Genomic DNA, 14698 nt, shown 5'->3' with positions numbered 1-14698 from the left:
TAAATCATTTGAGGCTCCTTTAAGAAAGAAAGAAAGAAAGAAAAAAAATGTGCTATATTACGTAAGAATAATCTTGTGTACAAGCATCCTACAAGCTAAAAAAAAAAACAAAACAAAAATAAAATTTCAAAAATTGACAAAACAATGAACAAAATTAAACACAAGAAGACAAAACTTTTTGAACATACTTGAATTAAAGATTTATTTCTTAACATCCGATATATGTCTAACACAGAGAGGAACATGATTGTAAATTTTTTTACTTATGTAAATGAATGAGTTTTTGGTAAGGGAAGACGTAGGAATAGGTAGGGGAACATCATTTACACGACGAGTCAAATGGCCAGTGTCAGAGGGTAGTTTGGGAATTTTGTGAATAAGAGCAGCTGTTTCTAAGATAAAGAGTGCAAAAAGAGTTGGGATTTTTTCAGAAATGAAGAGGGGTTTGCAAGAATCTCTTAACTTAGCAGAACACAGGTATCTAACTGCTTTTTTTTGAATAACAAAGATAATGTTAAGTAGCCCCTTATTGGTTAAACCCCAAAAAGGCAAGCCATACCGAATATGAGATTCAATAAGTGAAAAGTACACTGAAGAACGTGCAACCATCCCTCCCAGCTCTTGTTTTGCCATTCTTACTGCAAAACATCCAGAAGATAATTTCCCAGCTAAATGTAAAATATGATCTTCAAACCGAAGGCGACCATCAATGGTAATTCCTAGGAACTTGCAGCACTCTTTATTCTGCAAGAGGGAATTTTCGTCAAACATCAGACTCTGAACATCGCACTTAAACCTCATAATAGACGTCTTTCTTACATTAAACACGAGCCTGTTGGAAGCACACCACCCTGATAGAATCTGAAGGTCTTCAAGGATACAAGTCTTAATATAATCAGAATTTTTATGGCTCCATAGTATGGTGGTATCATCAGCAAGCTGAACCACCTTGCCCTGCAGTTTCAATGAACTCAAGTCATCCACAAACAGTAAAAATAACAGTGGTCCCAACACTGAACCCTGGGGAACGCCGCATTTTAGGGATCTAGAAGCAGACAAACGCCCAGACACAAACAGTAACCTTCTGAGTACGATTTGATAGATAGGACTCTAGCCATCGCAACGCTACGCCCCTAAAACCATATTTATCGAGCTTAGATAACAGTATTCCATGATCCACACAGTCAAATGCTTTGGATAGATCACAAAACACTGCCGCCGATGACTCTCCAGAATTCAAGGACACATAGACGCTCTCTAAAAAGCTAAAAACAGCATCATGAGTCCCTTTACCGGCTTAAAAACCAAACTGATTTGCAGACAAAATGCCATTATAATGTAAAAAGGACAAAATTCTGCTTTTTGCAAGTTTTCGACTTAGAGAGGGTAGACAAAATAGAAATGGGACGAAAATTACATGGCTGATCCAAATCTCCACCCTTATGAACAGGGATAACCACTGCCTCTTTTAAATATGAAGGAAAAATGCCAATATGTAACGAATTGTTTATGGCAGAAACTAAATCATTTAAGGCTGAATCAGGCAAAAAGAGTAACAACCTCGAATATATTCCATCAGCACCAGCTTATTTATGGTTTTTTAGGCGTTTGATTTCATTTTTTACTTCGGTAAGACCGACAGGATGAAAGAAAAATGAATGCTCAACCGACACTTGTTGAAGATAGTGTAAGGGATCAATGTTACTACGAATGCCCTTGAGCAAGATATTAGATATATCACAATAATAGTCGTTTAAAATGTCAGGTCTTAACCCCGGTTCAGATACTTTTCTATGGCAATGTCTAAAATCATTAATAATCGACCAACACTCTCTTTGCCTATTTGATGACATATTTAAGCGATCCCTATAATAATTAGATTTTGCTGCTTTAATTGTCTTTCTGTACAGACTACGGTATTTCTGATGATATACAAGGATATTTTCATGTGTGGTATATTTGCACCATTTAGTCAAAAAACAGAGGTTTTTAGCTGAAATTCTAAGGCCTCTTGTAACCCATGGTTTTCGTTTCTTAGTTTTAAGCCTAATTTTAGGAAAGCACTGATTGATCTTATCACACAGAACTTGAAAAAATAAAGTAAGTGGGTCAGAAGCCGTTTCAAGTGCATTCCAAGTTACCGAAGCTGTAGCAGTAGAAAAGCATTGAAATTTCTCCTGCTGAAAATTCTTCCCATATAATGAGATGAAGATAATACAGTATTATATGGCATTTTAGCAAGAATAGCTTCATGGTCGGAAATACCAGATGGGAGTACTGTGTATAAAACGTCATCAAAATTTGTACAGAAATAGTCAATTGTAGTTGCAGATGAAGAAGTTATTCGTGTGGGAGAAAGAACGTGCATTTTCAAGTCATAAGAATTTAAAATACTTAAAAGAGAACTACGTGGCAAGGTTTCATCAGTGTAGTTGATATTAAAGTCATCAGCCATTAAATATTAATGTCTCAACAGATTCTTTATATAGTATTAGGTAAACCACGGTTTTTCAGAAACAATCAACAAATTTTACTTTTGATTGAACGTCTAAAAAATAGGTTTATAAACAAGAAAAAAAACTATTATATTTAACAATTTTTGTATTTCCTTCCTTATATAAACAGCTGTTTTTATCTAGGCTTACATTTCTTAAAGATATTTGGTTTTTTGGAATGTACGTAATTTTCAATACTGTCAAATAAATTATAGTTTTTTCTTTTAAAAACTGGTAAGTCTGGATTTGAAGGCCAAGTGAGGCCATCTCCAAATGGCTGGAATACTGAGGGCAATAGCAGTTGCATCCACATATTCCTGAAAATGAAATTTTATATTTGATAATAAGGTACCTCTGTCAGATTTAACCACTTTTTATGTCAACATAGATCCCACTTTATTGAGATGTTTTTTGCGTGATCCACAAAATGGTAAAATTTGAAATTTAATGTTTTACTTTCTGGACACTATAAACACTAATTTTTTTCTTAATTTGTTTTCCATACAACATACCATAACATTAATTAAAAAATATGTGTCTATGAAAATATATCATAATATTAAAGATATATCCATCTCAGCGTTATATATAATTATCAACGTAAGTTTACCTTTAGCAGATTTCGTTAAAAAAAGTTTTACTTACATTATAATTAAAAAAAAATTAAATAAATATGAAAATGAAATATAATTTTATTTTGTAAAGAAAAAGTTTAGGAAATGTATGTTTATTTATTTTATTTATTTTTGATGATATTCGGCATCATTCACAGTGTCCAATGTTAATTTAAAGCATTCCTAGAGATTGACAAACGAAGTGCCAACGAAAAAACCTACCTTCGGGTTTGTGCTCCAAAAAAATGTCTCCAATTATTCCTATATCCTAGGTTATAAGGATTAATATATGTTTTTCCTATTGCATTCAGTCTAATGGTTTCAGACTTATTTATGTGAACTTCGATGCTTGTTTCATTGCGGGTGATTAATAAGCCATGCCATGTTGCCAAAGCACCTAACGCAATAAACACTCCTAAAACGTATATGTTATACTACTTATTTTAATTTTAATCCAAATACATGCTTAGTAGTTACTAACCAACATTTAATAATGCCATATACATAATACATCTTCTTCTAGATTGACTAGGTTGTTCAAAAAGTTCATGCTCTTCTAAAAAGACTGGGTCTAACAGTTCAGCACCAGTCTAAAAAAAAAATGTTTTAAAAACCAGTAGACAGGGTGTCCCAATTCTATATACACACATGATTTTTTTTTGCACCTGTATATGATATGAAAAAAAAGTTAAGATAAAACGTGTTTCTTTGTAAATACTAATTTTGTTAACAGTATAATAAGTAGTAAATGTACAGTGTCTCAAAAACAAAGTTTTCATTGTCAAGTAAGCATTTTTGAATAGAATAATTAAAAAAAACTTATAGTAAATATTCACTGTTGACCGTTCTGTATTCTGGTTTGACAGAGTTCGTACCTGTTTATTAGCTCAGTGGTATCGGCGCATCTTTACTTCTTCAATTCCGGTTCTACAAGCACGTGTAATTTTGTTTTTTAAATCCTCCAAATTTCTTAGGTTTTCAAGATTTCTTAGTATAAACTTGTCTCTTTAAATATCCCCACAAGAAAAAAATCAAGGGGTGTTAAGTCAGGTGACCGGGCTGGCCATTTGACAGAACCTCTATTTCCGATCCAGCATCTTCGAAATTTATTGTCAAGGAAATTTGCTACAATCTGCAAGTTATGAGGTGGAGCACATACGTCGTTGTGCTAAAGAAACTTCTTCCAGCACCATTGGTAGGTCTCGATTAAAAACCTTAAATACCTTTGGCCAGTCAAGGTGCCCTCATAATATGGTCCAATTATTCGACCATTAAAAAGTCCAACCCACACATTTATTCCCCAAATATTTTGGAAGTGGGTTTCTCAGACCCAATGTGGGTTTTCTATTGACGAATGACTGTTATAACGATTTACGATTCTATTATCGTGAAATAATAATAATAATAATAATAATAAACGTCTTTTATTAACAAACAAATAATTTATAGTTGTGAGTATCATACATTTCTATAGGGATATAAGAGAGGCGAAGTCTAGCCATGTGGCTACTCTTACTTAGCCTACCTAATCCCTCTAAAGTGAAAATAAAACAATATCATGCAACTTATTAGCGAATAGCTCTTTAAATGTACGCACACATTGTAGAAAAAGAAAGTTACTTAAAGAATTATTATACACAACAACACAAACTGTGCGGTACAAAAGACCGTAATATAATAGTTTTATCTCGTTCTCTCGATCCAGTTAAGCATACAATGCCAATAGCTGTTTATAAATTCTACAAATATATTAGTTAAATATGCTTTTCTTGGTTATTTTCTCATTTTTTCAATTAAGTATTACCTCAATGGTAATACTTAATTGAAAAAAGCGATGGCTTGAGTCCTATCTATCAAATCGTACTCAGAAGGTTTCAGTGTCTGGGCGTTTGTCTGCTTCTAGATCCCTAAAATGCGGCGTTCCCCAGGGTTCAGTGTTGGGACCACTGTTATTTTTACTGTATGTGGATGACTTGAGTTCATTGAAACTGCAGGGCAAGGTGGTTCAGTTTGCTGATGATACCACCATACTATGGAGCCATAAAAATTCTGATTATATTAAGACTTGTATCCTTGAAGACCTTCAGATTTTATCAGGATGTTGTGCTTCCAACAGGCTCGTGTTTAATGTAAGAAAGACGTCTATTATGTGGTTTAAGTGCGATGTTCAGGGTCTGATGTTTGACGAAAATTCCCTCTTACAGAATAAAGAGTGCTGCAAGTTCCTAGGAATTACCATTGATGGTCGCCTTCGGTTTGAAGATCATATTTTACATTTAGCTGGGAAATTATCTTCTGGATGTTTCGCAGTAAGAATGGCAAAACAAGAGCTGGGAGGGGTGATTGCACGTTCAGTGTACTTTTCACTTATTGAATCTCATATTCGGTATGGCTTGCCTTTTTGGGGTTTAACCAATAAGGGGCTACTTAACATTATCTTTGTTATTCAAAAAAAAGCAGTTAGATACCTGTGTTCTGCTAAGTTAAGAGATTCTTGCAAACCCCTCTTCATTTCTGAAAAAATCCTAACTCTTTTTTCACTCTTTATCTTAGAAACAGCTGCTCTTATTCACAAAATTCCCAAACTACCCTCTGACACTGGCCATTTGACTCGTCGTGTAAATGATGTTCCCCTACCTATTCCTACGTCTTCCCTTACCAAAAACTCATTATATTTACATAAGTAAAAAAATTTACAATCATGTTCCTCTGTGTGTTAGACATATATCGGATGTTAAGAAATTTAAAAGAGAATTAAAGTCGCTTTTATTGGCTAAGGCATATTATAACCTGGATGACTTTTTTAATGATCGGTTTTAACCTTGGACATTCTTCTCTAGTTTTGTCAACAAGTTTACCTTTATTTAGTAATTGATTGTTTTATTTAGTTATCTTTAATTTAAGTATGTTCAAAAGGTTTTGTCTTCTTGTGTTTAATTTTGTTCATTGTTTTGTCAATTTTTGAAATTGTATTTGTGTTTTGTTTTTTAGCTTGTAGGATGCTTGTACACAAGATTATTCTTACGTAATATAGCACATTTTCTTTCTTTCTTTCTTTCAACATGCTCATTTTAAGTGTGTTTTTATCTTTAATAAAAAAAAAGAAATCCTTTCTTATTCATGGTGAGTTTGTTAATTGAATAAAAACAAACGCATTTTGTATTTAATTTTATTAATATTAAATATTTTAAAATTATCAGGTATGGAGTTATATAAGGTGATTGCATTATACGAAAAGGCTCTTTTATACATAGATGTTTTATGTAAGTTAGACTTTGCAGAGATGCATTGATCCTCCTTTGGAATTTGTCAATCTGGGCCTCAAGCAGGCTAAAGCGTTCATCGTCCTTGCTTCGCGCCTTTGAAATTTCAGCGTCTTTAAATTGCGAGAATTGTTCTCGGAGCATGCTCAAACCAACATTAAACTCAGTTGATAGTTGATCAACCTGGCTATTTAATTCCTTTACACTTGTGGCTGACTTAGAGGCCATAGCTCAATTTCCTCTTAATCCGGTTAAAAAAACCCCGGCTTGCGCACACAAAACTTACACTTTAAATATTAAAAAGCTTAAATTCACCATGTCTATTCACCGTGAAACGTCGATCCACAAATATTTTCTTAGAAAATTTGGGTCATCAGGTAATTGAGTTGGTACTAAGGCTAAAAATGTTAATCTTCTTTGGTAGTCGTTTGGCTATAAGTGTTGAACCAAATGAATGTTGAAAGGAAGGTATCCGTGGTTCGCCAGAATTCGCTGCACTGAATTTCTGGGTGTATTCATTCCTTCTGAGATGCCACGTATGTGGATTCGCTACATTTCTTATGGGTCGAGCATGATTTGAAGTTTTCGGACAATAACCAGTTCGCATTTTTCTTTCCACATTCTCGAATGTTTTGTGCGGTGGCGTTGGGCGTTCTAGAAAACCGTCTTGATACAGCCGTCTTGCATCTCGAGAATTTTTCTGACATTCGCCGTATATCAACACCATGTCGACATAATCATTAGCGGTTAAAAGTGAAGGCATTTTAATACAAAAATACCGTTATACCATTCTAATTATTAGTTATTTTAAATAATTTATTTAATAAAATTTAATTAATTACCTTTTAATTATTTATTTATTATTTTATTTCCAAAGATACTTATTTCGAAAACCATCAATATAAGAGTAAAAATTTGGTAAAATATACAGGGCGTTCCATTAAAAAAAAACTTACTTGACAATGAAAAAATTGTTTTTGATACAGTCTGTACACTATACTGTCAACAGAATTAGTATTTCCAAACATTTTTTATCTTAACTTTTTCTTCACATCATATACAGGGGCGGAAAAAAATCGTGTGTAAATAGAGTTGGGACACCCTGTATATTGTAAATTTTTAATTAAATAAAAATTAGTTGCAATTTGAACTTGTAATTATTTTTCTGTTTTTAAATTAAAGTGTTACAAAAAAAACGGGGTTAATTATTCAATATTCAGTTGTTTTGGAAATAATTCTTTTAAAATACAAATTACTGGGTCATATCATGTGCCTAGTAACAAAAACTTACTACAGGGACATAGGCACCGGTGCTATTAAGTTTGACTGAGTGGCCTTCAAGTTCTATGTCATTTCCAAATAGTTCATTATATGCAATCTCCCAGCCAGCTAAAATTACAAAAAATACTCCCACTACTGTGTAGATCATATACATGTAAAAGTACCGATGGTTATAAAAACCCACACAGTTATTTATCCAAGCTAAAAATAAATGTTAAGAAAAAACTTTTAAAATTACAAACTATCAAGAATATTAACAATCTTTGAAATTCTAATTTCAAAAGATCTTCCATGTCAATTCAACAAATTTATGTGAATTATACAGGATGTCCAGAAGATAGGTGCAATTCTTTAAGGGGATGACAGCTGAGCCAATTTTGAACATTTTTAACTCGAACATATAATTCTAAATTCCTTTTTAGGCTGAAATAAAATACTTTGTTTGATGCTTGAATAAAACGTTAAATGGCTTTCATCGTTCAAACTTTTTTAAAAATACGCCTAGTCACTGCCCTTTCAATTATCATTCATGTCAATGTCTTGCCATTTCTCAGAATTAGAGCCTTCATTGTGGAGCATCTTATTGTAGGGTAATTTCAAGTTTTAATGTTTAATAAAATACCATTTTGTTTAAAACATTTATTTCGATGTTGGTAATTTCTGCTCACCAACTCTTCTTTCGTTTTTATCTCGGTTGTTATACAAGCTTCTTTGCCCGGCTCAAGACGAAAAAATCCAGAGGAGTTAAGGCGATCGGGGAGCCAAGGAAAGGTCCCACGTTGACAGATCTGCTGATTGAAAGATTGTGGAAATTGGTAATACCCTCCGTCGAAAATTTGGACTCTGTCCACAGAATACTTTTTTAAAAACAACGGGTCTTCGATATCCATGTTCAACAAAAAGTGGCAAAACTAGATTCTTCTTGCAGGGTCTTCTTCTTGTAAGCCCTGCATCCTGTAGCATAAAAGGGATACTTTCCATCTTTGCGCATAGTCGCCTTCTTATCTAGAAAGGCCAAGGTCTCCAGTTATTTTTTTGATGGATACCTTTCAGGATCTGTGGTGAAAGCTTCCAGTACTTCGCTAAGCCTACGAAAGGAGTTTTGAAACACCCTTAAAGTTTGGTAATCTCCGATCTGGATAGAAGCGCCGCGCCAAACTCCATTACCGTCAGCTGGTCCACGCGAAGACAATCTTTGCGTACTCTTGATTGGCAAATGCCATTTTACAATAGTGTCCAATAAAACGTGAAGGAACTCGAATCACGAGAACAGATGTCTAGCAACTAGAGACTAAAAATACGCTTTTTTTTTATTAAGTGAGTCTCCTCACTCTAGAGTGCAGAACAGGTACAAAATGCTACCAGCTTAGGTAAACTTTAGTTTACATAAACTGTCCCACAATAGAGGTTCTAATTCTAAGAATTAGTCCGACATTTAGGCGGATTTTTAACAAGCTGTGAATAATAAAAGCAATTTTAATAAATTTTATTTAAGCATCGAACAAAGTATTTTATTTTTACTCTAGAATTCCGAATTTTTCACATTTCAATGTCTCTATTTTTTTGTCTTAAATAACACAGATGCTTGGAATTTATGGTATTTGATTAAATAAACATTAGACAAAACAAAATTAACTTTCAAACTTAGATATCAATTGTACCTTGCTTGTATTACTGATTAAGTGTAAAATTTGGGTATTTATTGGGAAAATGCAATAAAAAAATTAAAAATGAATTTTGATTTCTATACATGTTTGGCTTAAAATGTTCGAAATTATAGTCGTCGCGGCGAACAGATAAAGTAATAAAAGTTTGTGAATAACTCGTATTTCGATCCACCGGTTTTCGGCCGGGTTAGACTAGCAGAGTTTGCTTGTATTTTGGTCTGACTAAATATTTTTTTATATAAGTAAGTATACTAATAAATATTTACAATAAGTAATGGTTTATTAAGGAGTAATAATTCTTTTTATTAAGCCAGAAAGATAATTTATTAAATAAAATTAAAGAGTAATGGTGGCAGACAAAAAGTTATTGTTGACTTAAAATACGTTTATATTTCGGCATCAGATAAATAGGTAGTTGATTAAATTGATAATTATAGATAAAAATATAGCAAAGAATTTTTCCGATCCCTTGTAATACGATTACCTAAAAGTAAAGCTTAGGTAATCGTAGGGTTACGTTTTTCACATTTTTAATATATATGTATAATAATTTGCTTTTCCGCAGCAGTAAAATGTTTATGAGGTCGCTTTCTGGGAGTGACGTAGTATTGCAAGGAAGTTTAGCCATACTTTATTTCAAAATAATTGTTCCCAAATCACTCAGAATTAACTGCAAAATTATGAACTGAAATAATAACCCATTCCACTCGACTAAAAATATAAGGATCTCAGGCCAAAAGTTTTACCCCCTTTACGCATAAAGCGGGCGTGAGCACTCATCTGTTCGGCGAGGCGACTATAGAATTGCAATCATCCCTTTAAGGATTGCACCTACCTTCTGAACAGGGCCGTATTTAGGGGGGGGTTTTGGGGGTTCAAACCTCCCCCCCGAAAATCTTATAACGTAAAATAAAATTGAAACGACTGTTAACTATAACTCTTTTTTTTTTAATTTACTTTTTAAAGTTTTAAAGGTGTTCAGGCTATAATTAGAGAAAAATATCCAGCAGCAATATATGTGCACTGTAGTGCTCATTCTTTAAATTTAGCTCTTGCCCCTTCCTGTAAGGTTCATCAGAAATTGTATTGCAACAATAAAATCTATTGCAAATTTTATAAAAATATCAGCTATGCGCACTGAGATATTAAAAAATAAAATTAAAGAACATGTTCCAAATAGTAAATGGAGTAAGTTAACATCCATGTGTGAAACTCGGTGGGTGGAAAATCATGATGGACTAATTAGGTTTACTGAAGTTTTTAAACCCATTATTAAAACATTAGAAGAACTAAAACAAGTAAGAGACATCGAAACTCCTTCAAAAGCTTTGCAGTTCCTTCGAGCTATTATGACCAGTGAGTTTATTATCAGTATGTTAACAGCGTCCACTTTATTTGCTTTTATTCTACCGTTATGCAGAATTCTCCAGACTGTGGATTTTGATCTATTTAGCGCTGTTGAGCATGTGAATACTGTTATTAGTCAGGTCAGGAATATGAGACTGAATATAGATCAAGAATTCAAAAATATTTGTAAAAAATCTGAAGCTATTATAAAGTCTATAGATGATGAAGAATGCATAAAAATACCTAGAATAGTTTCACGACAGCAGAATCGTTCTAATGCCATGGTAGCTACTGCAGTGGAATATTTTCGAATCACAGTTGCAATTCCTTTTTTTGATGAATTTATAGAAGAACTGATCTGCAAGAATTGCAAATCACGAAAAATCACTTTCATTGTTATATTGTCTAGTACCAAATATGTGCGAAGCACACATAGTAAAAATGGAAGACTTGTTACGATATGAGGAATTTTTGGACCTTGATATGTTATCTGCAGAACTACAGTTGTGGAAACAAAAATGGATTAAGCTGCCTCAAGCAGAAAGGCCAAAAAATGCTCTTGATGCATTATCAGCATGTAATCCATCTTTGTTTCCCAATATTCATACTCTGTTGCAAATTCTGGCTACGTTACCTGTATCTACAGTTTCATCAGAACGATCATTTTCATCGCTAAGGCGTTTAAAATACTATTTGCGCAATTCAACTGGTCAGGAGCGGCTAACAGGACTATTGGCCTTTTAAGCGTGCATAGAAATATTATAATTGATACCGCAGAGGTTAAATCGTTTTGCGAGGGAAAAGCAAAGAAATATTCAGTTGTTATTATAATTACTATTTTTAACATTTTAACGTTGTTAAATGTGTTTTTTAGTTTAAACTGGTATCTTCTTTTAGTAAAACCTATTTATAAATTAAAGTTTTTTTTATCCCTAATATCTCAAATGTCACTGGCCTAACCCCCCCCAAAATTTTGGTCCAGATACGGCCCTGCTTCTGAACACCCTGTATAAAAATAAGGAAGTTAAATTCAAAGTTAGGTAAAAAAAAATACATAAAAACCAATAAAAAATTGTAAAAAAATACAGATAACGCAATAAAAAGGATACGACAGTGATGGTCCATCTTTAGAATACACCGATTACATACAGAACAATGATGGGTCCTTGGTGGTTTCGGAGCTATGCATTTTTTGCATATACTGACTGCTTCGGTAAATATTTTGCCCTAAAAAAAATTTCAATTTGATTAAACAATTTCTAATTAATGTCACCAAAAATTCATAATTTTCACCCATTTATTATATTTAAGCAAAACAAACTCCTCTCTAGATGCTGTATTAGGGGTAAGCATTAATTATTACTTGTTTTTTAATCTTAAAAGCAAAATCAATTTTTATTCTTAAAAGCAGGAATTTTAGGATTCAGAGAAGAAAGTAAATGCTTAGATTATTTAAATAGTTTGAAACGTATATCGGTTGGGAATAAGGGACTTTTTGTTCAATGCAGGAGTGATAATCAGCTTGGAATTTTTTTTAGAAAAGTCACTAAAACTCTGCAAACAAAAGCCTCTTTTTAGTAATTTAGCCTAATCTTACTTCAGGAGGATATCCAGGTGATACTTTACAGGCCATCACATAATTAAAGATGATATTAAGAAGAATCCAGTGTCCAAAAATTACAAGGCATACACAGATGTACATATTTTTATTCCACCAGTAAGGTATACCAATGTAATAAGCAATAAGCACAACTGAAGCGGTGAGGCTGGAAACACCGAATATAAGAATCTAAAAATGTTTTTTTCATTGTTAAGAAATAAATAGATCTGGATAGCATTGCCTACATACAGTTCCAACAGTACTAGTGAAATTATCAACCAACCAATACATGGGTCCCATGCACACATCAGCAGCATAACTTGTATCCAGTTGGTGATTGTAAGTTAAAGATAAGTAAATAAGCCAAAATTTTTCAGATGGGCCAATAAATGACCTGAAACTTTAATTAAATCCATCCGTAGGCCTAAAATAATCAAAATATAATTTAGGATTTTACCAAAATTTCCGAATGATATGAATAGGATTCCAATGGAAAACAATTTGCTGGTTTTCCTTAAGGAAGTCCATTTTGTCTTTTTTCTATGGAAGTAGGATGACATTAAGTAAACGCCATTGAATAAATTAGTTTTATGGAAGAATTTGAATAAAGCGATTGCTTGTTTCCATGTTTGTTATTTAAATTTGTTTATTTTCATTTTTGCTTTTAAAAATTGCTCAATTTGTAAACAATGTAAATGTTTTTAGGTTAACTAGGTTAAGACACAGAACACAAAAATTAAGAGTGGTTGCATGTAAACTGACAGACATTTTTATGACAGATCTGATGGCGCCCTCTCGCTTGGCAACGTAAGCCGCTGCAACTAATTTGACATTGCTCATTTAATCAATCAGATCGGTAGAAAAGTTGGCCAAATTAAGCAATTAAGGCTGTAAAATTAAATTTTATTTGCTAAGATCCCAATACTATACGATTTTGAGTGTCAAACTTGTCTTTCAATGCAACTTTTTAAATAGCATTCATTGCTAACCAGTGGTAAAACTGTCCTTCCAGCGATCATATTTTGAAAATTTTTGAAGTTTTTTGGCCAATTTTTATCCTGCTAATTTTTAACCAGTTCTCCGTTAGTGGACTTTCAACAGACATTTTCTTTTTTGCATGAACGTACAATGTTGTTTTGAGTACGTGATGATTTTGAAAACATGTCATTTTGGGGAGTCGTGAGACACTATTTCAAGTTTTCACACAGTTTTTGACGTCTGAGAAATATCTGGAGGAAAATGTTTTTCCACTGCATTCTTGTTGGCATCCATAGCTGAAGGTTCTTCTGGAGGCGCAGGTTCATTTACTATTAGTTCTAAAGGAGTTGGTAAATTTCGTACAATTCGGTACAATAGTATCTCGATCTGTTATCTGGAAAAACTAAATACATAAACAACGGGTTCAGTGGAACACAATCATAATATGGAAACCTGATGTACTACTGCAGGACCCTAAATAGAATCACTACTTTTTATCTTCAGATCCTTGGGTTGGCTGTTCGTTTCGAGCACATTACTTTGCCCGAGGAGAATGTACAGTGTTAAGAGTGATATCAACAACAACCAAAGTGATATGGAATGCGTTGAAAGTTAAATACATGCCAGGTCCACTGATGAATGGATTGAAATAGCGAGCAAGTATTATGAACTTTGGAATCTCTCAAATTGCTTGGGTTCTATCAATGGCAAGCATATCAAGATACTTAAATTTCCAAATACAAGTTCAGCCAACTTGCTTAAACGTTGTAATGCTGTTGGATATTTTACCAACATATATAATATAGAATATAGATTTTGCAGGACGTCACAGGAGCGTGTTCCTAGTATGGACAATGGTTGGAAAGCGAAGGTGAAACATCCCAACTGAAACAGGAAATGGTTTTCTTTACTACTTTGTGGGGGATAACGCATTTCCTTTGAGGAAATATTTATTGAGACCATATGCAGTAAGAAATTTGGATAAAAATATTAATAATAATAATACTTCTTTATTTGCTCATATATATCCAACAGCTTAGCATCTTCAAAAAGTATAGACTATCAAACGCCAATAATACAGTGCATAAAGGGAGACATTAATCTATCAGAGTTTTACCTACATAACATAGCAAATAAAAAAAAAACTTACATTTTGTTCACAATATAAAACAAAATACAATTTTGGTTCGCATCAGAAATCCCAAGTATGTATGAAACATTTGTTATACAGGGATAAAAGTATAATATTCGATGAATTTTGATAGACTAGGTTAAAGACTATTGTAGAATTCGTCCAATGAGTATGAACAGATCTCCAAAATCAGGTTTTTCGTTACTTGCTTAAATCTATTTAAATGTAGTTATTTTGTGGTTTCGGGTATTGCATTAAAAAGTTTTATGGCATTAGTCATATAGCCCTTATGGGTCAGACTAAGCCGGTGCTGTGGAAGTA

At 33.2% G+C, this 14698-nt stretch overlaps 1 protein-coding gene across 2 annotated transcripts; it reads right to left on the bottom strand.

The window, feature by feature from the left end:
* Nucleotides 1-2583: 2583 nt before the first annotated feature.
* LOC126748990 (palmitoyltransferase ZDHHC16B) lies at nt 2584-12986 on the bottom strand. Of its 2 annotated transcripts, none has more exons than XM_050458564.1 (8): nt 12725-12986; nt 12517-12667; nt 12265-12456; nt 11777-11894; nt 7664-7854; nt 3591-3699; nt 3332-3524; nt 2584-2812 (listed from the first exon to the last, which is right to left on the bottom strand). In XM_050458564.1, the coding sequence occupies exons 1-8, from the start codon at nt 12793-12795 to the stop codon at nt 2632-2634; spliced, it is 1206 nt and encodes a 401-aa protein (XP_050314521.1). In that variant the 5' UTR covers nt 12796-12986; the 3' UTR covers nt 2584-2631. The 2 variants fall into 2 exon arrangements, with proteins under 2 accessions (XP_050314521.1, XP_050314522.1); XM_050458565.1 differs by having other exon boundaries at nt 12517-12661.
* Between the last annotated feature and the right edge of the window lie 1712 nt (nt 12987-14698).

Source organism: Anthonomus grandis, chromosome 22 (assembly GCF_022605725.1).
Source record: "Anthonomus grandis grandis chromosome 22, icAntGran1.3, whole genome shotgun sequence".
Classification (NCBI taxonomy): Eukaryota; Metazoa; Arthropoda; class Insecta; order Coleoptera; family Curculionidae; genus Anthonomus; species Anthonomus grandis.
This window is presented reverse-complemented; position numbering and strand designations above follow the sequence as displayed.